General features: G+C 42.2%; 1 protein-coding gene across 1 annotated transcript; it reads right to left on the bottom strand.

Moving 5' to 3' along the window:
- Positions 1–569: 569 nt before the first annotated feature.
- On the bottom strand, positions 570–25,826 carry kdelr2b (KDEL endoplasmic reticulum protein retention receptor 2b). Its single transcript, XM_078240591.1, has 5 exons — positions 25,629–25,826; positions 7,101–7,201; positions 6,321–6,479; positions 4,633–4,885; positions 570–1,543 (listed from the first exon to the last, which is right to left on the bottom strand). Exons 1-5 carry the CDS (start codon positions 25,717–25,719, stop codon positions 1,509–1,511), a joined length of 639 nt encoding a protein of 212 aa, XP_078096717.1. The 5' UTR covers positions 25,720–25,826; the 3' UTR covers positions 570–1,508.

Raw genomic sequence — 25,826 nt, 5'->3', positions numbered from 1 at the left:
TCATTTCTGACACTTGACACGAAACAAGAATCTCTTCAAATCTGCAGACAGAAAACTAGCAATGCATTTGTGCACGAGAACACCAATGTGCGTGACCTCGTTTTCTGTCATCTCAAGTTGTACTAGGAAAGTAACTGTTCTAAATTAGTTAACCCCCAAAATGAACACCCCAAAGCAAATCCTAAAATGTACACCAAAAAAAGGACAAGAAAATTTGGCTTTTCCAGGAGGAAGGATATAGTCAAATGATGCAAAGATAAAGTTAAGTTTCAAACTGGGATCCCTGAATATTAGTGGGCCAGAGTCTTTAAGTGTTTTATTAGTTTAATAATGTACTCAATCTATTCTTTGGGTAGATTTCAGAGGGTAGGAGTGGGCACAAAATGAGGATAACTTGCCCATAATATTTGAAGGGATCCCCCAATACTTTCAGCCTCCCCACATATATACAAAGGTAGGTTGAAAACTACTGCTGATTCAAAGCAAATATTTTCCAGTACCACCTCGCTATCAAAGTTACATTAAAATGAAAGGTGGACAGCGACATGCTAGAACACAACAGACATGAATATTTTCCATAAAATGTTTATTTGGGGCAGTATCACAAGATATCATGCAACAGCTTAGTGTAAAAAAACACAAGATAAACCCCCTAATGTTTCCAAAGAGATAAGAGTGGTAGTCCAGGCCAACGATTCTAAAAGTGATTTGTTCAATAAAAAAAAAGTCAAGATTAAACTCAGTTATATGGTCCCTTGAATATCTAACGTTACACGGTCCAAATCACTTTTCAGTCAGTAATATGCACATCTAGTAAGGTTTCTGTAATCTTTATTCTTCATGTTCTATGTTCACAAGAACATATGCCAAAGGACAGAATACATGCATTCCATGTGAAGGTGGCTTAACCACTGATTGAATAAAGGAAACCTCGTCACCCAAACAAGGCATAGTTAATCACATCAGCCTCGAGACAATTCTAGTGTTTTAATGGGGGCAGTGGAGGAAAGAATGAATCATGTTCAAAAAAATTTGGCAAATTCAAATAAATAGAGCAAGTGGTTGAAAAACTACAGGACCAGCTTTGCACATTAGATACTGTGTTCTAAGTAATTAAACCGGTCAGTAATTTACAGATTTTATTGAAACAATTTGCATTTGATCCTTGTAAACAGCTAAAGGGAAACACACTCAGCATTTCCAATCTAAGCTTCCAAGTTTTTTTTTAAAACCACTGCAAGTAATTCATCCTTTCAGTATATATTCCTTTGTAGAAAATATATTTTTACACTGTAATAAAAAAGGCAAGATGCATAAAACAGAAAACTGATATTTGTGGTCCATCAGACTACAGAACAGCTGTTGACATTAAGTTTAAATGCAATTCTTAAGTGTGTCCCCTTGCTCTCTGTCTCAGGCATCTTACGCTCTTGATAAGTTTTCTGTTGTGTTGTAATTCTTCCTGTCTGGATGTGACCAACAACAGAAGTTCAGATGATCTTTGGCACTTAAGCTGGTAAACTCAGCTTCTTTCCTTTGAGAACTAAAAGAGCAAAATGTGGAGAGAGAAAAAAAAAGTCAGAAGGCGCAATGTAACATTCCCAAGAATTTAATGGGCATATTTGTAAAAGCCCTTGCACTTGTATAACACCTCAAATGTGCAAAATCACTTCACCTGAAGTACTTCAATGTGGAATAACTTATTTTATTCATGCACAGGATATGGTGGTCACTGGCATTTATTAATATTCATTGTGCAGATGGTGGTGAGCCATTTTGAGAATACAACTGAGTAGCTTGCTGGGCCATTTCAGAGGGCAGTTAAGACTCAACCACATTGCTTCACATCCAGAGTGATGTAGTCCAAACTAGGCAAGGCACATTTCCTTCCTTAAAAAGGCATCAGCAAGAGGTTTTTAAAACAATCTAGTAGTTATTACTGATACCACACTGCCCCTCAACCCTGAGTTAACTAATTGAATTTTAATTCTCCAACTAACATAACAAACTAGTCTGAATTACTAATTCAGAAATGTGTACATTATGTGACCATACCTAGTATGCCACTGTACCCCTTAAGCAAATTCAACAACTAATTATTCACACAATGGCACAGCTAGATGACAACATTTTGATGGTGGTGGTGGAGGGAGGAATAGTGACCAGTGGCATGAGAACTTCCCCCTTTTGAATAATTCTATGGATATCAGCCTGAACCATCAAATTAGCCCCTGGTTAATACCTCTTCTGAAAGAGGCCACCTGTGCATTACTTTCTCATTGTTGCACAGGAAAGGCAATCCAGGTGAATGACTCAAGTCTTCCAGTGGGACTTGAACCAGCCAGTGGGATACAGCGACTTAGTGGCAGTCACTGGACTAGTAATCCAGAAAGCTAGATCTGAATTCCACCATGGCAAATGGTGAAATTTTAAGTCAATAAAATATGGAATTGAAACTATTGCCAACTGTCATACAAATGCATCTGGTTCACTAATGGGGGGGGGGGGGGGGACTAATGGGGGGGGGGGGGGGGGAACGACGGGGGGACAGTGCGCTCAAAGTGATGGCGTTCCCAACTACCTGCTGATCTTGTCCTTCTAGATGGTAGAGGGCTTGGTAGTTGCTGTCAAAGGAATCTTGGTGAGTTCTTGCAGTGCATCTTGTAGATGATACACACTGCAGCTACTAGATCAGTTGGAGACTTGGGTGGAGAGATGGCAGTGGAGTTTAATGTGAGGTAGTGCATTTTAGAAGGTCTAATACAGATAGAAAATATACAGTAAATGGCAGAACCCTAGAGTATTGATAGGCAAAGGGATCTGGATGTACAGGTACACAGGTCACTGAAAGTGGCAATGCAGGTGGAGAAGGTAGTCAAGGCGGCAAACGGCATGCTTACCTTCATCGGCCGGGGTATTGAGTTTAAAAATTGGCAAGTCATGTTGCAGCTTTATAGAACCTTAGTTAGGCCGCACTTGGAATAGTGTTCAATTCTGGTCGCCACACTACTAGAAGGATGTGGAGGCTTTGGAGAGGGTACAGAAAAGATTTACCAGGATGTTGCCTGGTATGGAGGGCATTAGCTATGAGGAGAGGTTGGAGAAATTTGGTTTGTTCTCACTGGAGCGACGAAGGTAGAGGGGAGACCTGATAGAAGTCTACAAGATTATGAGAGGCATGGACAGAGTGGATAGTCAGAAGCTTTTTCCCAGGATGGAAGAGTCAACTACTAGGGAGCATAGGATTAAGGTGCTAGGGGCAAGGTTTAAAGGAGATGTACGAGGCAGATTTTTACACAAAGTAGTGGGTGCCTGGAACTCATTGCCGGGGGAGGTAGCGGAAGCGGATACGGTAGTGACTTTTAAGGGGCGTCTTGACAAGTACATGAATAGGATGGGAATAGAGGGATATGGTCACCGGAAGTGTATGGGGTTTTAGTTAAGTCGGGCAGCATGGTCGGTGCAGGCTTGGAGGGCCGAAGGGCCTGTTCCTGTGCTGTAATTTTCTTTGCTCTTTGAATTGGTATTGGAGAGAGTGAATGTTTGTGAATGGGGTACCAATCAAGCAAGCTGCTTTGTCTTGGATGGTGTCAAGCTTTGAATTGTTGGCGTTGCACTCATCCAGGCAAGGGTATTCCATCACACTCAACCTGTGCCATGTGGAGAGGATTTGCGGAATCAGGTGGTGAGTTACTCACTGCAGGATTCCTAGCCTCTGACCTATTTTTGTAGCCACACTATTCATATCGCTTGCCAGTTCAACTTCTGGTCAATGGAAGCCCCCCCCCAGGATGTTGATAGTGGGAGATTCAGTGATGGTTATGCCATAGAGCAATGGTTAGATCCTCCCTTGCTGGAAATGACAATTGTCTGGCACTTGTGGCACAAATGTTATTTGCCACTTGTTAGCACAAGCCTAGATTTTGCCCAGTTCTTGCTGAGTTTGGACACAAACGACTTCAGTATCTGAGAAGTTGCAAATGGTGCGAAACATTGTGCGTGCAGTCATCCACCAACAACCCAATTCTGACCTCATGGTGGAAGGGAAGTCATTGATGAAGCAGCTGAAGATGGTTGGGCCTAGGACTTTTACCCGAGAAACTCTTGGAGATGAGCCAGCATTTCATTCTATTCAAACATTTTAAAACTCCAGCGACAAATAAAATTATGCATTAGCAAGAGTATATATGTTATTCTGCTTTTCACACACCACCCATTTGGCTGCAATTTGTTGCTGCTTTCCAGTTAATGTGGTTCTGCATAATTGCAAAATCCACATGTTAATGGCATTTTCATGTACCAAATCTGTAAAAAGTTACCTGGCACAGTTTTTCTAGCTTATGATTTATACAATGCTCTTCTCTTGTAACCCTTGAGGACTAAAGACTGAATTTTGCAGATAATTATGAATGGATTATTAAGGGGTGTGCCTGGCAGTTTGAACAGCTCAAGGACACGGTGGATAAAAAGTTATAAAATATTTACCAAAAAAAAACTTTTGCTACATCTTTGCCATCATCCTTTCACACAGGATCATCACTGGGGTTCCCAAACAATTTTCTTTAAAACATTTGAGAAGTTTCTTCACAGTATACAATGTAAAAGCAAAAATGGAAATCTTTGGTTCCTCACCTTTTGTGACGTACAAATAGAAAAAGTCGCAGTAGAGAATAGTCTGAACCAAACCAGCCACGATAGCAATGAGGTCAAAGAAACCCTCAAAGTAATAGCGCCAGATCCAGTTGATAAGGTACAGACCACGGTACAAGCCAAGGAAGAAGAGGTAATGAGTCGTGATGGTCTCCGCTTCACCTGTCTTGCTGATCATGAAAAGCTGGGGAAGAATTGCAACTGACTCCAAGTAAATTGAGAATGTCCACAGGATCTGGAAGAGAGTTAAGTTTTTTTTTTAAAAACCTTATTCAGGTTACAATTCTCCCACCATACAACATTTTAGACCTTCATCACCCAACTGCTTTGACTTATTACAACCTCAAGGCGCTTTCCACAGAATCTTCTAAACCAGCGAATTCCACCACCAGGACAAGGGCAGCAATTGCCTGGGAACACGAGTACGTGCAGGGTATCACTGTTTTGAAATACAATTGCTAGGTCTACATCCTGGAAAACCTTCTCGAACAGCACCATGGGTGCACCAATCCACATGGGACTACAACAGTTAAAGGTGGTGGCCCACTGCCACTTTCTTAAGGGCAATTGGGGCAGGCAATAAATTCTGGTTTTGCGAATGAAACCTGCATTCCATGACAGAATAAAATTCCAGCATTTAAAGAGGAAAGAATGCAACACAAGTTCTTTTTTAAAATGTTAAATTCCACAATACCAGTAAATTCTGTAACAAGTCATTACCCAACTCTGCATCCACTCCAAAAATCTCCCATGTCCTATCTCTAGTCCATCATTGGGGAGCAATTGAACAGCAGGTAAACATTGCAATTTTAAACACCAAAGAATAAAGACAGATGGCAAAGGGAGGAAATAGTCCAAAAATATTAAATCTTCTACAAGCTACTTTTGAAAATGGGGCCCAAGGGGACAGAGCACACAAAATGAATTAAAGCACTACAATTGATCAGGTGATGGATACAATTTCAATATTAGTCTTCATTGCAATATACAGAAAGCACAATATGCATGGTATTGGACCAGCAGGCAGAGGTCAGTTAAAATCCCACTAGCTGTTAAATCATTCATTTGTGAGCTGGCAACAAAAAGTAGACTTAAGACCCCATTGGGGCCCATCCGGCTGATTTCACTACGAGGCTGGCATTGACCTTGCTTTTTGCGACTGAGTTGCTAGGCTAATTCAGAGGGCAGTTGATGGTCAATCAAGTTGGTATGAGACCGAAGAGAAATACAGGACTAGGAGATTACAGATGGATTCCTTCCCAAAAGATTCTTTACTGTCTCATCCATAGTTTGCACCACACAGTGCTCGATTAAGCACAAGGACAGTGCACAGATTTAAATTAGCAGAGGGTGGTCCCTCAAGAAAGGGGGAATTTTTTTTTAAAAAAGAGCAATGCTAGCTCCTCTACGCCACACTATGGGGCGATGCCATAGGGAGATGCAGAACAGTAGCTTGAGAGTTTACTAACGAGGATCAAAAACAATAAAAACTTTCTTCAAGCTACTGTTACACATCTTGAGGCCACTGCTATAGAATACACTGACAGATCGTTCCAATCCATGTCCTCAGTTGGGATAGATACATAAAGATAGCCGAAACAGAAAATGAAACAAAATTCCAAACACTATTTTAATTGAAATCACCTGAATTGAAGTGAAAAGGGATTTACCTCCATTGGAGAGAAGTCATGATTGACAAGGAAAGACAAGCCGCCTACAGGAACAACTAGAAATTCCACACGGAACGTATCGTGGTTTCCATCATAGGTGGCCTTAAACTTAAAGTAGATCAAGTACACTGTGGCAATGGCGCAACTAATGTAGATAATCTGTTGAAGATAAAGATAAAAAAGCAGCAGCTCATTAATCCTAGTCAACAAGCGAATTTAAATGATTATAAACATTTGTGTTCAGCATACAGAAGCTGGAGGCCAAATGCCTTTTTTTCCCTCAGAAGTCACAATGGCAAAATCAAATTGAAGACACTGGGCTTTGCAGCAATGTACTCAAGCCATTCAAAAGTGCAATTCAATGCACTTTTGTTAAAAATTTACAATCAATAAGGACATTGAGAACCACAGGGTAAATACTATGGAATCTTTGAGTACAGGAGGCATATGCAGGTCAAATCTATGATCTTATCCAAGCCAATACAGCGAGTCTGGATTTAGCCAAGCTCAGAAATCTGGAAGTTCAAAACTTCGGGTTTGAACAGCAAATGTACAACAAGCATAAATAGGATTGAGATTGCATGTGGCAAGTTTGAATACCCAAATTAGAATATAGACAGGATACACAACATAATTTCTGGGATTGGGTAGAAGAGGGTGATAAGGAATGGGAAAAGTAGTATGGATGTTAATCTTTGTAAAGAGTTTCAATGTACAACATTGCAGAGGTAATTCCAAGTATTGTGGTGTTGGAAATAATTGAAACTGTCTTAAATTCACCTTCATGGCACTGTTGTAGAGAGAGATGAAAATCGTGAACAGATCCAAGTATCGAGTAACAAAGACCAATGCAAACAGAATCTGACTCTTCCCAGAGATACCTAAGGAAGCAAAAAAAAATCACGTTATTCAAAATGCAAATGGCAATTTCCTTAGTAAGACAAATATTTGTATGCATAGATCCTTAAATACTCTAGGAATTGCTGCCTCAAATCACATTTGCATAAGTCTAGATTCCTACTGAATTAGCTTGACAGTTCACCTTGAGACATGCTGTCCAAAATATTCAATATTACACTAAATACTGCTACAAAACAGACCTACACCCATCGAGGTTACTTTCTAGCATGGTATCCCAACGATAGTGTTGTTGACTAATCATAGCAATCAATTTGTTTATAACAGACAACTTGAACCAACGAAAACCCCAGTGATGGAGAGCTTTGGCTCAAGGTCCGATGTTACCCGTTCCTCCCAGGCATGTTACACATGACCATATTGTGTTTCAAATTAATGTTGTATTCCAAAAATAGTAAGTTCTGGAATAAATCCATTTGATTGAATGAAATACTATCTGCTCCCACTGTTTCTGTAAGGAGAAACGCCCACACATTTACAGAAACATTGTTTCTGCAGATTAGCTTTGAATTGACCCCGATTCAAGAGCAGGCCAGGTTCCTGCAGTTTACCCACTGCACTGGGTAAAATTAAACAGCTTATAACCTACAATATCTAGCCACTTTAGAGTTCTTAAAAACAAATCACTTCACAATCTGCTCTTTTCATTAAAAACAAGCCCAATTTACGTAAACCACCCTCAGAATACAATCATCCCTCCATCTTAATCATTATTTGCTCCAGAATAGCCCTTCACTACTGCAACACTGTATTCTGGCAATCAGAACTGTATTAGAGGATTCCAAGTGCATTCAGTCAGTGGCAAAATTAACTCATTATTTCAGCTCAATATTGACATTTTAATACATCCCAATATCCAATTTGCTTTGCTCACTGCTGAGCACTGTTGTGATTGTTTCACTGTCAATTGGATTAAGATCCCATTCACAGCTTATTTATGTTACAGCCCATGTACACTTTGCATTTCTCAACATCTGTTTGATTTATGGAAACATTCCTAGGCTCTTCAGGAGAGAAGAGGGGAAATAAAGGACAAAAATGCAAATGAATCTAAACAGTGGTCATCTTTTGCTCCAAAGGGGACTGTGTCTGGGAAGACTATCCATTTTTAGATTAGTCATGGGGTTCTTCAAAACATTAAAATGTCAAAGGTGGATTGTCACATAACACTGATGTTCAATGTGATAGCTTCCTGAGCTACGCAGTCAGAGATTGAGGTCTCTTCACAGCCAGCTATAGGAGGACTGCTGGCAGTCTGGGAACAACCCATATGTGCAATTGATTTGACTTGTTTGTATTAAGTCAGGAACAGAGATTACAGACTTTGATTTGCATGCACGCACCCAGGGTTTGCCACTTTGTAACAGAGTGTAGTTCAGAGTACAAGAGATAGGAGAACAATGAAAAGGACAGTAACTAATTTGAACATTGTGTAGGCCAATGGAAAAAAACTGAAGTTACTACTCCCAAGTTAATCAAACTCAAAGCTTTAACTAGAGTCAGAAGCATTTGCTCACTGCTGTCTTCAAAAGCATTTTTAATATATTTCTCTATTTACATTAACAACATTTTTACATTGATCCAATTTATATTGACGTCTTAGGAAGCTACTGAACTAGAATGTTCCCAATGGTTTTCCTTCAAACTAAACCACCATGAAACGATCACTTGGCTGTGCAAATCCAGCAAGCTGCAAAACCATGGTGCTAACTGGCATCGCTAGCATCACCTCAATGATGTCTGCATTGCTTAGCAAGCCAATAGGGCTGATAACTTCAGTTTACAGTAACTGGGTCATTTAGTTGATGGGAACAAAAAGTATTGCAAACTGAAGGGAATGTAGAAACAAGCTGAAATATTTCTCTCTCCTCAACTCAGGGGATCAACATGTACACATTTCATAACTCAAGACTTCAAACCAGCAGGAGCACAATGTAGAGACATCTATTCAGCACCTCAAATCACAAATTATCAGGCCAATAGAACATTACAGCGCAGTACAGGCCCTTCGGCCCTCGATGCTGCGCCGACCAGTGAAACCAATCCAAAGCCCCTCTAATCTACACTATTCCAATATCATCCATATGTTTATCCAATAACCATTTGAATGCTCTTAATGTTGACGAGTCCACTACTGCTGCAGGCAGGGCATTCCACACCCCTACTACTCTGAGTAAATTACAAAGCAGAGCTTCAAAAGTAATAATCTCTAGATAATTACCATAGATCCATAGTATCCCTATAGTACAGGAGGCGGCAATTCAGCCTATCAAGTCTGCAACAACTCTCCAAAGAACATTTTACCCTGGCCCACCACCCCTCCCTATCCCCCTAAGCCCATGCATTTACCATGGCTAACCCACCCAATCCACACATACTTGGACACGAAGGGGCAATGTAGCAGGGCCAAACCACCCAACCCGCACATCATTGGACCGCGGGAGGGAACCGGAGCAACCAGAGGAAACCCACACAGACACAGGGGGGTTATGCAAACTCCCCACAGAGAGTCACCAAGACCTGAATCGAACCCGGGTCATAGAGTCAAAGAGAGTCATCGAGGTTTACAGCATGGAAACAGGTGCTTCGGCCGAACTTGCCCATGCTGCCCCCTTTTTTAAAACTCCAAAGCTAGTCCCAATTGCCCGTGCTTGGCCCACATCCCTGTACACCCATCTTAGCCATGTAACTGTCTAAACGCTTTTTAAAAGAACTGTACCCGCTTCTGCTACTACCTCTGGCAGTTTGTTCCAGACACTCACCACCATTTGTCTGAAAAAAATTGCTCCTCTGGACCCTTTTGTATCTCTCCCCTCTCACCTTAAACCCATGCCCTCTAGTTTTAGACCCCCCCACCTTTGGGAAAAGATATTGACTATCGAGCTGATCTATGCCCCTCATTATCTTATAAACCTCTATAAAATTATCCCCAGCCTCCCAATGGATCAATAAAACTGCTTTTCCAGCATGAACGTGCTTTTGGCCAGTAATAACCATGCCATTGGAGTGATCCGCTTTACCCTTTCAAATCATAACTGGTCATAGAGTTTTACAGCACAAAGAGACCTCGTCAGGGTCAATTCTACACATTAAATTGGAGGTTAGTTTTATACTTCTAACTAGCACCCGAAAAGGCTGAAAAAACTACATAATGAACTTCCAAAAAACAGCCTCCGCATCCCTTCATAATCAAACTCAAACTGATTTGGAATTTAATATAGGAGTATTCAACTAGCCTTTTTGTCTTCCCCACATCCCATCCACTCAAAGACAATGCCTCCTGCTGAGAGGAGCAATTAATGCTGGCCCTGCCAGCGATGGTCATCCCCTAAATGGCAAAAACCAAAAAAATGGGAACTCTGGCTAGCTTTTCCTCATCTTTTGTCTACAACTGATGATGCCATAGGGCAATTTCTGTCTCTCTCATCAAACGTACACTCCATCCTTCAGCTGATCTGGCTGAGTCTTTATGTATTTAGGTCTGTTTACTAACTTCATTTGGCAAATACTGATTAAAACAAGAGACCATGTGAAAAGTAAACTTAACATGGTGTTGAAAATTATGGTTCAGTAAACGGAGCCAAATTTCACAAAAGTAATCACCCCTTTGTAGAGGCAGCCTTAGTTTGCAAGGACCAAATTTCCAATCAATCAATCAGACAATACAAAAGATTCACACATGCATTAATAAAAAACACAAGCTGCCTCAAGTGATAGAATAATTTGGGTGATGTATGCTTAAATACAATTCAAAATTATTGTAAATTTATTGTAAAAAAGTGTAACAGCACCAGTTGAGAAAATAGAGTGTCAAAATAAAATCTGCAGTGAGCACATTCACTAGTCCCCAAATGGATTTTAACATTAAGAGAACTACTTTTGTACATAAAGATTGGCTTATTTCAGGGGTAATAGGTAGAACATGTTCTAACTTTCCTCAACTGAAATGCAATATTTAATACCTGCATCTTACAAACAATCACAGCATGCAAACTGTACGATTGAAAACAACAGCATTGAATCACAGCAGATGACAACGTAATTTCATGAGTCCAGGTACAACTTTCATCGATCGGGGTCACAAGCCTTTCTGCAATGTATATTTATTCACATACATCAATGATTGAGTTCAATCTGATGTTGTGCAGCAGCTGCTATGGACATTTTGAAACAAGCCATTGAAACATTTGAGAATCAGACCTGGCATCTCGTGGATCTGCATTACAATCTTGTAAATGTTGGGTCAGGTGCGCTCTCTGGCTATATTTTAGTAGTTAAATCTTCAAGTTATGTAGGAACAAAAGATGTTCATCTGGCTAGCTTCCAGAGCTGGAGTAGACAGCTCAATTACTTTAGTATAAAAAGGCATTAAAATAACCAACCCCAGAAATGGAAAGTGAAACCAGTTGCAACAAAGTTACATTTTACAATACATAGCGTTAGCACAGGATTTACAACATGGCTGTTTTCACTTCAACAGTTGCAAGCTTACTCAGAAAAATATGTTCCTTGGTAAACTGTCTGTTATGGGAAATTTACCACTTCGGAGTCAGACTTGGAGGTTCAACAAAAGTTTTATTTCGGACAAAGCTTTTGGAGAAAGTACTGGTACTCCGCAGTACTTGGCAGCTACCTTCTCAACTACACAATGGTAGTTGAGCATCTTTTTTTAGACAATAGGCAGTACGGACATTAGCCGTTAACACATTGTTACGAGTAGACAAATACGGACATGGACAGTTAACACATCGTTACAAGCAGGCAGGTACACGGACATGGACAATTAACACATGATTGTTCATAGACTAGATACATTCATGCAGTTATGTCCTCTATCAATAACTGGTTTCAATATACATACATTTATGTATTTATGTCCCCATCAGTGGCTGACCTCATCAAACTCATGGTTCTGGGTCTGCTCTTTATCTCAAGTTTTAAAGTGCCTCAAGGTCTGACCAGTTTCCTGCAGCAATTCAGACACTGCAGGTTTTAACTCTGTAACTGTCTGTGCCCAAAGTCAGTGCCTTTTAATGTCCCTTCCCAGTGTCCGTTGTGTGCCAGGTAACCATTTTGGTGTCCGTCATTTTAATTTCACCATAACAGCTCCCCCTTTTGGTCTGGATATTATTTAATAATCCCCAGACCAACAACAGCATCTTCTTTCCTTCCTCGTAGCTCTCGACGTCTTCAGAGGTTCCCATCATGTATTCTTCCTCGATGGTTACACTGGCTCCTGGCACAATTCATGTCACCATTACTTTGCAACAGACATTAAGGCATCCAACAATTAGGCAACAGACAATTACTATTGCAATGAGTATGATCAGTCCATGCATTAAATAGGATCCCCAGGATCCTCCCACTAGCCATTCCAGCCAGCTACTCCCTTTCTTGGGTCCCTGTCTGAAAGCTGTTTTCTGATGTTATTAATGACTTGGGTGATGTTATAGGATTCGTCTGTGACATGGGTTATGCATTTGTCTCCTATGCTTGTACAAACTCGGGGTTGTGCTAACTGGTAGTCGACTGCATATCGGGTCTGCTGTGCATATAATCTCAGTTCAGCCATTTCTTGGTTGACAGCTTCCAGTGCTTTTGATGTGCTGTTTCCCAGAACTGTTAGTCCACAGACAATATGATTTATATTTTTTGCACTAATTACTCCTGCTGCCCCCCCCCCCCCCTCCGAGAGATAGGGCTCCAAGGAACACATATCCCAGTGACGATCCCATTGTGCCCAGGGTTTCCCAATCAGCACAGAATTCTTTGCTGATAGCCCAGGTTACTATCTTTCTCCGGATATGCCCCTTCTGAGGGCATGGAACAGTGAGTGGTCCTATTGTTCCTACTGCAAAAAGGATCGGGAGGGTTGGTGTTGCTGTTGTGTAGGTGCCATTGAAGAGGAATACAAATCCCTTCTTAGCCCGGTAGCATTTAGTGTCCTGATTATTAGTTTGTGTATACCGCCAATTGCTCAGTTTACTTGACTCCCCTCCCCGTTTGATCCCACCACTTGGTAAGTATCAAACAGGTATGTCCATTCGGCTGAGCTGACATGAGTCCCATTACACTGTCCACAAATGAGCTGCTTCCCCGTGGTTACATTCAGGCATTTCTGCTCATCACAAGTGCAAGTAAACTGACCCCTATTTACCTGACAGTGCTGACGGACACACAGCGTCTGTACGCAGGAATCATTCTTGCTGACCAAAGCATATGCACATCCCCATCCCTGCCCCGAAAAACAAAGCGGATAGCTTGCATTATCCGAGCAAGCTCTTCCTCCCACCTGTTGGAGCCCCCTGCACACAGGATCAGTGGGATTTACAAGTTCCACACATCTTCCCTGTATACCCCTTATATATTTGCCAATTTATCCCTTACAGGGTGCGTCTGATGTATCTACTGTATATAAGTCATGGGGGGTCCACCCAGGGGTGGCCACAAATAGGGCTTCTATCAATTGGGCTAACTAACGGGTAACATACAGTTCGATTCCCGTGTAAGTGTATATGAGCCTTGTAAAATAGGTTATCCTCCAGCCCAGTCAAGTTTACAGTCGCAACAACGCAAAGTAATACAGTTACATACACGATTTCATACATGTCTGCAACAAGCAAGTATCAACCTTATTACTTCAAGTTATACAATTTTCAAAAGTTATACTGTCAACCCGAACGCGTCAGTTACTCTTGCTTGCAGTCTTCAGCTGTTTTGGGGAAAGCAATCTGATCACTTTAATTCATTCATTTGTGCCATTTCAGCTGGGTCCAATGTTTCCATACACCTTTCCCTCGTGTCTAAACAGGCACAGGTGTCTCCACTAATTATAACTTCATATGGCCCATTCCATTTTGGTGCAAACCCTGGTTTTTCGGGTAATGTTTTTACTAGGGCACAACTTCCTGCTGTTGGGACGTCAGGGAGCATTTCAAGCTCTCTGTGCATCTCTTTCTTCCTGATTATCTTTTACCAATTTGCACATCCCTTTTAGTTGGGCGCTTAGTTCCAAAACATATCTTCTGATTTTGTCTTTTAGTGGACCTACATCGGTCCCACCTGTTATGATGCTTTCTGGTAATTGCATCGCCCGTCCTGTCATTAGTTCATAAGGGGTTAATCCGGTTGTCCGGTTTGTGGTAGCTCTTAGCCTCATTAATATAGTGGGCAATAGTTCTGTCCACATTTTTCCTGACGATTGTATGGCTTTAGCCAGTGCATTCTTAAGTGTTCTATTCATATGTTCCACCATTCCAGAACTCTGTGGGTGGTAAGGGATGTGGAATTTTTGTTTTATCCCCATCAATTGGCACACTGTTTTTACCACCTTTCCAGTGAAGTGCGTCCCTTGATCCGAATCAATTTCTATGGGTACTCCCCATCTAGGGATTACCTCGTCTGACAATATTCTAGCCACCGTGGTAGCAGTACAATTTGTAGTAGGGAACGCTTCTACCCACCTGGTGAACTGGTCTATAATAACCAGACAATAGGATTTGCCATGGGATTGTGGTAGTGGCCCTGTGAAATCTATGTGCAGATGTTCCCAGGGTCCCTTTGGTCGGGGCTGGTGTCCCATCTTAATTTTTATGGGTCGACCAGGGTTGTGTTGCGCACATATCACACATCGGTGACAATGCCGGGCTATGTCTCTTCCCATTCCTTTCCTATCCTATACTAGTTATCATGGCCTCTCTACCTGCGTGCAAGAGTCCATGGTATAGTTCCAATAGGGTATTTTGTATGCACTCTGGTGCCATTACCTTATCTTCTCGTCTCCAAATGTTATCAGTCCCTTTGCTCACTCCCTGTGCTTCCCACTTCCCCTTTGAGGTATCCTCATGCAAGTCCCGAATATCTATTTTGTCTCCTGTCCTGTTATTGCTATTGGCAGCTCGCCAACTGTCTCCTGTTCGAAGGCTAACTGTGCTGCTCTATCTGCGGCTTGGTTCCCTTTGAAATTTAACCAGTCTGGGTTATGTCTTCCTGGTGCGCTTTAATTTTTATTACTGCGGCTTCTTGGGGTTTCTCACTAGTTTTTAGCAATGCCTCAATTCTTTGTTGGTGTTTAATAGGAGTTCCTCCCGTGGTTATGAACCCCCTTCTACCCCATCCTGTCATATAATCGTGTATTACCCCAAATGCGTACCGACTATCTGTATATAAGTTTACCGTTTTGCCTTCAGATAACTAGTGCCTTTGTGAGTGCCACTAGTTCTGCCACTTGCGCAGATAGACCTCCGTCAATCCTTTCTGACCTTACTATTTCTAATTTGTCATTTACTACTGCCCACCCTATCCGGGGTGATCCTTCCACATATTTGCGTGAACCATCTACATAAAGGGTCTCCTCAGCTGTTGTTAAAGGTACATCCTTTATCCTACCTTCTTCTGCGTCCATATCTATATCCCCACAATTGTGTGGTTCTCCTGTGTCTAAAATCCCTTCTGCTGGGTTATTTCCCGTGTCCCTTATTATTACGGATTTGCTTGGAGGTAGGAAGACAGCTTCCCATTTAGCCCTTCTCATGTTTGCGACAGACCTTAGCTTTCCCATGTTCAGCATTTCCACCAAGGTGTGTTTGGTGCGGAGGATTATATTCCCTGTCATTATTATTGGCTCGCTAACCTTTACAGCCCAGGCGGCGCAATCCAAGGCGGCTATGCACCTTGGCAGCCTGGTGACAGCAGGCCCTTCTGCTGTTGAATAGTAACCTATGGGTCTCCTTTTGTCGCCATGGTCCTGTTACCACTGCGGAATAGAACCCTCCTTCATTACTACAATGGATGTGGAAGTCGTTATTGGAATCTGGTAATCCTAGTCCAGGAGCTGATATCAGTTCTGTTTTTAATTTGTTATAAGCCTCTTCCTGCTCGGGTCCCCATTCTATGCGATTTACAGCCGATTTCCCCCCTTTGACTAGTCTTTGTATAGGTTCTGCCAATTTTGCGAATCCCGGGATAAAACTTTGGCTATAGTTAAACAGTCCCAGCACCTTCCTGACCCCTCTTACGGTGACGGGCCGTGGCATTTGTACCGCCTTCTTTCGGTCTGTTGGCATTTTTTAAGCCCTTGGGATAGAAGGTGTCCTCGGTACAGGACTCGTGTTTTCCAGATTTGTGCCTTTTTGGGGCTTACCTTTAACCCTGCGGTTTTTAGTTTGTTTAATACTAGATATAGTGCTTCCTGATGTCCTGACTTGGATTCTGAAGCTATTAAGATATCATCTACATATTGTAGGATCGTGCTACCCTGTTCAGGATGTCACTCATTACTCAATGGAAGATAGCGGGGCTGTTGTGGAATCCCTGCGGTAGGCGAGTCCAAGTGTACTGTTTGTCTCCCACTGTAAAGGCGAATTTGTCTTGGGATTCGGGATCCAAGGGTAGGGACCAGAATCCATTGGCTATATCCAATACTGTAAATATTTTGTGCTCCTGTGACAGTCCATTCAGGATTGCCGAGGGGCTTGCTACAACGGGGTGCAACTTGGACGTGACTTTATTGAGTCCGGTGTAATCTATCGTGAGCCTATAGCTTCCGTCAGGTTTGCTCAGGTTGGGGAGATAGTGGTGCTCGTGGTTTCCCTCAGAATTCCTTTTTCCACTAACCCTTTAACTATCTCCACTACAGCTTTCTCTGCTTCTGGTTTTATTGGGTATTGTCGGTGGGACTTTTGCTCTGGTCCAGGTACCTTTATTGGGTCTGTTTTAGTTAAGCCGGTATCTAATTTTGTTTTAGCCCATACTCCAGGGACGGAGGCACAGATGGCTCCGAAACCTCCTGTCTCCAATTCCCAATTTCTGGTGGTGGCCGTGGCCACCTTAATAGTTGAGGTGACTTGAGTTTCCCTATTCTAGTTTTCTGACCACCCTGTCTTGGCCAGATTAATTCTCCCTTTCCACAGTCTATCAAAATCTCATTCTTTCATTAAATCATTTCCCATTATTGTACCCTCGTTATTTTTACACACATAGAACCTCATTGTATATACAAATTGTTTATTTCTACTAACGTGGTTTCGCTCAGGTAGGGGATGTTTTGTTCCCTCCTATCCTGGTTAGGTAAATCATTCTACTTGTAGTGGGTAAGGGTAGGTCGGTGACAGATATGGATGCTCCTGTGTCCACCAGCATCTCACATTGCCTGCCCCCTACTAGTGCAGACACATAAATCCTTCCCTCCTTCTTACCCTTATGAACGGGACTGTCAATCTTGCTGACCTCTGAGGTTCCTTGGTTCCTCCGATTCCGCTGTGGTCATGGATCGGGTCGGGGGTCTCCCATGTTTGTCCCAACACATTGGTTCTGTGTGCCCATTTTTATTACAGTGACTACAATGTTTCCCACTGCTTCCAAATTTGTTTCCTTTCCTTGGGACCCCGCAAACTGGGTGAAGGGTGCCTGTTGGGCATCTGTTGGGCATCTATTTCTGCTGTTAGGGCGACTACATGTGTCCAACGTCCCCCACTATAATCTTGTGCTGGAGGAGTGGCAGGTCCACCTGCCGCCTGTCTCCACTTATCCGCTGGACATGCTGCCCTGACCAGTTGGTGTATATGTCTCAGGTGTAATTGGTGTCCTACCCAAATTCTTCCCAGAATTTAGTGTTTGCGCTTCTAGGTTGTAATTTACCCAGGGAAGCCATTATCTGCTGCCTTTCGCCTGGGGAGAATGGTTGATAATTTGCTTTTGGCTGCACATCTGTTCCCCCTCTGGTTACTGGCGCTAAGTTGTGTTCTAGCGCTTCCCACTCCTCTGGAGGAGCGGTTGGTCCCTGTCGTGTGGACTCATGAGGTGGTAGTGGAACAGTTTCCCCTCCCCATCGATTCTCTTCTAACACTTGGTTTTGTTTCTCCAGTTCCCTTACTCTGGATTCTAACTCTCTAATCTTCTCCATCTCCACTCCACCTTTTAGTACAGGCGACTACTTGCTCAATTAGTCCAGCTAACTAATGTACTAATAATACCCGAATTCTTTGTCTTGTTTCTCTTTTCCCCGTCTATCCACTTTCTCTGCTGTTCTAAGGTCTGAGAAACATCCCAGCCATCCCTTTGCATCCTCTTTATTAGTGCTCGTATGTCTGTCATGTACACTTCAATAAGAGATCCTGCAGGTCCTCTCAACTTCTTTATCTGCCATCTCGCAGACTTCACTACCCCCGGTCACTATTGCCTCCTTGGCAACGTGTTTTATGCACCGTACAGCCACGATTACTTCCTAGTAATGTGTTCTCTCTACCGTAGGGACATCACTACCCCCAGCCACTATTACTACTCTAGAACCGTGTTTCACTACCGTCTCAGGGTTTCAATTTATACTCACGGCTCCACTGTTACCGCCTCGGCAATGTGTTTCTCCACCGGAGTCTGGCTCTAGGTCAGAGTTGATCAGCTCCTTTTCCACACCACTTTACAACATTGACAGTCCAGTACCCAACTATACAAACGTTCATGCAAACAGGTGGCAAACTCTGCATTTGTTCGCCACTACAGAGTTTGATGTTAACTGACCTTTGCCATTTGTGCTTCACAATCCTAAGTGCCCTTGGTGCCTCTTCAAGGACCTGACCTTTGCGTGGGGAATTTCCCCTCTTAACCGGTCTAAGGCTGCGCGTTTGAGACAGGCACTTCCTTGTCCTCTAGTCGGTCAGCACAAGTAACAGTCAATCAATACTTATCACTATAAATACCCCTTAATTTTACCCCTTTTAAACTGTATTGTTGACCTCGTCTGACTCCCACAGATTCGGTGATCTCTACCCCGGCTTTCCAATTGTGGCCAATTGATTGAACTTACCAGCAATGAGATCCTGCCAACTACGCCAATTGTTGTGGGAAATTTACCACTTCGGAGTCAGACTTGGAGGTTCAACAAAACAGTTTTAGTTCGGACAAAGCTTTGGGAGAAAGCACTGGTACTCCGCAGTACTTGGCAGCTACCTTCTCAACTACACAATGGTAGTTGGGCATCTTTTATACTTTTTAGACAATAGACAGTACGGACATTAGCCGTTAACACATCGTTACAAGTTGAGTAGACAGGTACGGATCATTGTACATAGAATGGATACATTCATGCAGTTATGTCCTCTATCAATGACTGGTTTCGATATACATACATGTATTTATGTCCCCATCAGTGGCTGACCTCGTTATCAAACTCATTGTTCGGGGTCTGCTCTTTATCTCAAATTTTAAAGTGCCTCAAGATCTGACCAGTTTCCTGCAGCAATTCAGATACTGCAGGTTTGAACTCAAAGTCTGTGCCCAAAGTCAGTGCCCCTTCCCCAAGTCCATTTTGTGTAGTAAGAAGTCTCACAACAGAAGGTTAAAGTCCAACAGGTTGATTTGGACTTTAACCTGTTGTTAGACTTCTTACTGTGTTTACCCCAGTCCAACACCGGCATCTCCACATCATGACTTCCATTGTGTGTCAGGTAACCATTTTGTGTCCACCACTTTAATTTCACCATAACACTGTCTTTTAAAACTAAGGGTGTGGGGATGCTAAATACACTGAGAATACCTACTTAGGATAAGTGGAAAAAACAGAAGCTGCAATGCTTTGGTTCCACATTCTGCAATGCAGGCAGAAGATTTAAATTTAACAAGAATCCTTTTGTGGCTTACTCCCCAGTTGCAGATATTTAGTGATTCTTACTCTCTCCCTCCCCCCTTTTTTTAAAAACAAAAACGGCTCCTCTCAAGCCAATTTCAAAATCCTCTCACTGTAGTGTAGCAAGGGCATATGTTGCAGATATGATACGGTTGACACCAAAACCACTGAAAAACTGAACAGGGATACCATATAAAATACAAAATTGTATTTGGATATTGGATACAATATTTGATATTATATGGGATACAAAATTGGCTTCTTGCCAGAAGCCAGAGGGTAGTTGTAGAGGGTTGTTTTTCAAACTGGAGGCCTGTGACCAGCAGGGATCAGTGCTGGGTCCACTGTTATTTGTCATTTATATTAATGATTGTGATGAGAATATAGGAGGCGTGTTTAGTAAGTTTGCAGATGATACCAAGATTGGTGGCATAGTGGACAGAGAAGTAAGTTATCTCCGATTGCAACAGGATCTTGATCAGTTGGGCCAGTAGGCTGACGAATGGCAGATGGAGTTTAATTTAGATAAATGCGAGGTGATGCATCTTGGTAGATTGAACCAGGGCAGGACTTACTCAGTTAATGGTAGGGTGTTGGGAGAGTTACAGAACAAAGAGACCTAGGGGTACATGTTCATAGCTCCTTGAAAGTGGAGTCACAGGGATAGACTGGTGAAGAAAGCATTCAGCATGTTTGGTTTCATCGGTCAGAACACTGAACACAGGAGTTGGGACGTCTTGTTGAAGTTGTACAAGACATTGATAAGGCCACACTTGGAATACTGTGTACAGTTCTGGTCACCCTATTATAGAAAGGATATTAAACTAGAAAGAATGCAGAAAAGATTTACTAGGATGCTACCCAGACTTGATGGTTTGAGTTATGAGGCACTAGATAGACTGGGACTTTTTTTTCCTGAAGCGTAGAAGACTGAGGAGTGATCTTACAGAAGTCTATAAAATAATGAGGGGCACAGATCAGCTTGATAGTCAATATCTTTTCCCAAAGGTAGGGGAGTCTAAACCTAGAGGGGATAGGTTTAAGGTGAGAGGGGAGAGAAACAAAAGGGTCCAGAGGGGCAATTGTTTCACACAGAGGGTGGTGAATGTCTAGAACAAGCTGCCAGAGGTACTAGTAGAGGCAGGTAGAATTTTGTCTTTTAAAAAGCATTTAGAGAGTTACATGGGTACAATGCGTATAGAGGGATATGGGCCAAATGCGGGCAATTGGGATTAGCTTAGGGGTTTAAAAAAAGAGCAGCATGGACAAGTTGGGCTGAAGGGCCTGTTTCCATGCTGTAAACCTCTATGGCTCGATACACTGATCTTCCAGAGTCCAGTGGAAGCCCCAGAAACAGATTGTTTTGTGCAATCATTTTGCCATCCATCTCACTCATACACTGAACAAGAAGTCAGCTTCCATCTAGTTTTTCTCCCCTTCATTAATATATTCTACCATTTCACCTCCACAGGTTTCTTCGAGAAAATGATAATAGCAGAAAAATTGCACATGCATAAATATTTGACAATCATTTAACTGCCCTGTTTTTGTCAGCTGCTACATCTAACCCTAGATTTAGTAATCACAGGAACTGAACACCTACCAATCCCAAAGAAAAAATGAGGGAGAAAAAGTATGTCAAGCTATTTCACCTTCTGGACACCTCAAGGCATTTTTGCTCCGACATGATAACTTATGAGATGCAGTTGTATTGATGATGGTTGAATATTAGCCAGCAGTGTGGAAAGCTCCCCAGCTCCTCTTCAAAATAGTATAATGGGACCTTTTACATCTACCTACGAGGGCAGATTGTGTGCTCAGATACTTGAAATGGGGCTTGAACCCACAACTTTCCAACTCATAAGAATGCAGTCACTGAGATAGATAGTTTAACCACTTTCTAAACTTATAGCAAGAACTACAAATGCTGCTCGAAGATGCTTCACAAGCAGTTGAGGGAACTGTGAACTCTCATTAACATTCTGCAAAACTGGCAGAGATTAGACAACACATACAGCGTCCAAAGTAACAAGGTGCACCCGGAAATTTCTCTAATCCCAATGATGTGAAAAATGATTCCTCAAACGTAGTTACAGCTACTCAGTCACTTCACAAAAAATATGAACAGATTTCTATCTATCAGATTGTTGGGGACAACTCACAACTGATGTGACACTATAACAATACACGTACACAAACCAACTTGGATAACTGCCACAATTAGAGATTTAGCAAATAAGAGGCAAATCATTAATTAGGGGACAATATTTCTTCCTTTCCTACCCATTGAACTTTGCCTTTTGTAATCCATACTGAAAAGTGGTGTTAAGCTTACATCCTAGATCTGCAATTTGTGCCTGAAACCAGTTGTAACAGTGTTGGTTGCATTGTTGGATCAAGGTGTGTCCTGCAGCATCGCCAAAGACGGCACTCAAACATATTCCTCAGAAATCTCAACACCAGAGTAGAACTGGGAGTTTAATGTTCAATATTCATTAAATGATAGTCATATAAATCTGCTTAAATTTGCATAGCAGGAAGCTACACCACCCTGTCAAACTCCACGTAGGCTCTGAGAACTGAACCTTCCAGTTGCACATGTAACATGTTGCATTACCAGATATAAGGGGAAACAACAATGGAATAAGGATATACAAAGAAGCTGGGAGATAGCTTTGATACTGGATAAGAAAATCAAATGCCATAATTGCTAAAGTTATACAAGAACAGGTTATGCAAATCACATGGTGCAACAACTGTGACTCCATTTTATATAGATCCAAACAGGCTAACCTGACTTCCTGAATGATATTACAGGCTAACCCAACTTCCTGAATAGTTTATGGTAGCGAATTCATACATCACATTTACACTTGCCAACCGTGAATTCCATGTAGTCATTAATTACTAGTTGTGAGGGAAGAACACAAATATTGGCATTTTAAAAATGAGACACAAGGCATAGGATTGTTTACCAGGTTGATTCCGGGGATGGTGGGACTGATGCACGAGGAGAGATTAACTAGGTTAGGATTGTTTTCGCTGGAGTTCAGACAAATGAGGGGGGATCTCAGGGACTTATAAAATTCTAACTGGACTAGACAGGATAGATACAGGGAGTCTGGAACCAGGGGTCACAGTCTGAGGTAGACCATTTAGGACAGAGGCGAGGAGACATTTCTTCACTCAAAAAGTGGTGAGTCTGTGGAATTCTTTACCACAGGAAGTAGTTGATTCCAAAATATTGAATGTATTGAAGAGGCAGCTGGATATAGCACTTGGGGGAGTGGGATTAAAGGTTATGGGGAAAAGCAGGATTAGGTTAATGAGTTGGACGATCAGCCATGATCGTAATGAATGGCGGAACAGGCTCGAAAGGCCAAATGGCCTCCTCCTATCTTCTGTTTCTATAATGACAACTGAGGAATAAGCAAAGTCCAGCAGCTCAGAGTCACAGAACAAGTCTGCAGTTCAAATTGGCTATTCAATATCATTCAATGACTCAGTAGTCTTTGGAATTGGGGCACTTACCTACAAAACAGGTAAGTGCCCCCTCTGTTCCCCATCAGCAAAAAATATTAGTGCTTTAAACCAGCTGATAAATGTATACACACTGCAAGGAGGCATAACTTTCTTATTCAATTAAACAAGACATTCTTTCACAAGCAAACACCGTATTTGCCAAAATTAAGGTACTTTAATTGAGAGCTAGCCAATACAAAGCTTTGTTCCATAAAAGGGCCAGTGAGGCAACAAGATTTATGGTCAGGAGACAACTGGCATCTTTCCAGTGGACACTAACATTCCAGAACTGCAAATATTTTGTATACTTAATGTTTCTACATATCTATGGGGGGGGGGGGGGGGGGGGGGGGAAGAGAGGAGAGAATCCCAATATGGTAAAGTAAAAAGCACTTCACTGAATTTGAAGCAGACAGTGGCTGCCAGATGAGTTGCAACCTCTGACCTTAATTTACACAAATATTTCTGCTTCTCAGAACAGTATTGTGAGATGACGGCAATGTGCAATAAGAAAACAGTACAAAGTTATTTATATTGTCATAATCAGAAATGATTTTATCCACGTACATGCTTCCTTGAATTGTATTTCATCATAACATCTCAGACAGTAATGAAGTCAGAATCTTGGATTTTAACTAGGACAGATACTCCAGTTTCAAGATCCACGCAAGGATAAATGGGAGACCAAATGAATCTTTCCTCTCAAAATGACAGGTGTCAGACAGCCTGGCTCATTGATGGAACCTGGAGGGATAACCCATCACCGAGGACTTGAGATTTTATCCACTTAGCTGCAGATAATCCTGCAAACCATTACAGTCGAACGAACAGCGAGAAGATTATGTTGGTAGTTGCAGTTTTACTAATTGCACTCATGGCCAGAGTGACAGAACCAAGGTCTTCGGTTAACCAATACAGCGGTGCAGCAGAAAACTCAACAATTAAAAAAAATAGTCTCCACACACTCTTGCAATCTAAACATTCCGAATATTAGTGAATCGGATGCAATTTATACGCATGCGTTATAAGTGTCAATCAAAGGTGGGGAAGCAACAAAGACCAGGATTTACAAAATGCCGCGTAGCTTTCACTTCTCATCATGGAATGCCCACATCAACCAGAAGGTTTGCCGTGCTAAACGCTTATCGACATGCACAAAGTTAAAATCTCTTTCACAGGATGTGCACAAATCTTTTCCTTTGCAGAGAGAGACCCCGAGAAGGCAGCTCCCTCCCGCACCACACCTACAAAGCGGTTGCCACGTCAGAGCAGGATACGCAAACTAATCATAAAATGGAGAGCAGAAATAAAACTCCGAGGATTAAACAGTACGAACGCCTTTCAAGCAATCGTTGAACGGTGACAGTTAGTCCCTATTTAAGGACAAACCGGAGCTCGTTCCACACACGCCACGAAAGCAGAACGGGAATGCAAACTTGTAGAGAAACTAACTTCAAAGCTAACTAAAGCAAAAATCTGAAACAAAAGACGAAAAATGCAAGAAAAACTCAATTGGTCTGAGCAGTATAAGGAGAGAGAAACAAAAGCTAACGTTTCGAGTCAGTACCGCTCTGAAGAATCGTTAACTGTTTCTCTCTCCACAAAGTGTTCTTCCAATATTCTCTGTTCTCTCTACACAGATGCCCCTGGAGTTCAGCAAAAAAAATCTGTTCTAACTTTCATACGAACTATATATAAAGCAATTGCATCTTGCCAAACAAAAAACAGCTGCGAATAATTCACTCAGCATTTTATAGAAAATTGATGGCGCCTGCTGCAAAAATGGAGTGGCAGTAAGGTAGCAGAGAGTGAATGAGTGACTGGGGGCGGGACACTGACAGGTAACCAGACCTCATTAGCTCCTACTCCGGGCTCACTACACACCCCGGGGGAACAGGCGCCCGGGCTCCAGCATCACCCAAGAAGGGGAGCGGGAGACACCGGGTATCGCACTTCAGACCGACCACCCACCCATGGGCCACATCACTCTCACTGTTTCTACACGTCACCGGTGATATAATTGATCGTTGCGAACCAATTGATATCACAGAATGAGGGCTTAGAATTAATATAAACTCACTTACACAGAATAACGTGTTAACACGGGCGTAGCAGAGGTAAATATTAAATAATATTCTATTTGTTTTTGTTAAATTAAAAGATCTCCCTCATCCTCTACTCCTGGGGCCTTGCGACCCTCCTCCCCCACTCCCCATAGCAACAGAAAGTCCCAGTCCGGAACTCACCAGCGCAGGACCGGGTCTTCCATATTTTCAGCAGCAGGATGATGATAGCCACTAAATGCGAAAAATCGCCGGTCAACCGAAAGATATTCATGGTGGGTGAGTCGAAAGAGTGAGTCTGAGAGAAAGAGTCCGAACCGAAGCTCGTCCGACAGCTGAGCTGGAATAGCTCCTCCTTCTGAGGCCGGCCCCCTCAAAATG

Source organism: Mustelus asterias, chromosome 23, assembly GCF_964213995.1.
Source record: "Mustelus asterias chromosome 23, sMusAst1.hap1.1, whole genome shotgun sequence".
NCBI classification, from domain to species: Eukaryota; Metazoa; Chordata; class Chondrichthyes; order Carcharhiniformes; family Triakidae; genus Mustelus; species Mustelus asterias.
Note: the sequence above shows the minus strand (reverse complement) of the source record. Positions and strands in the feature narration are given on the sequence as shown.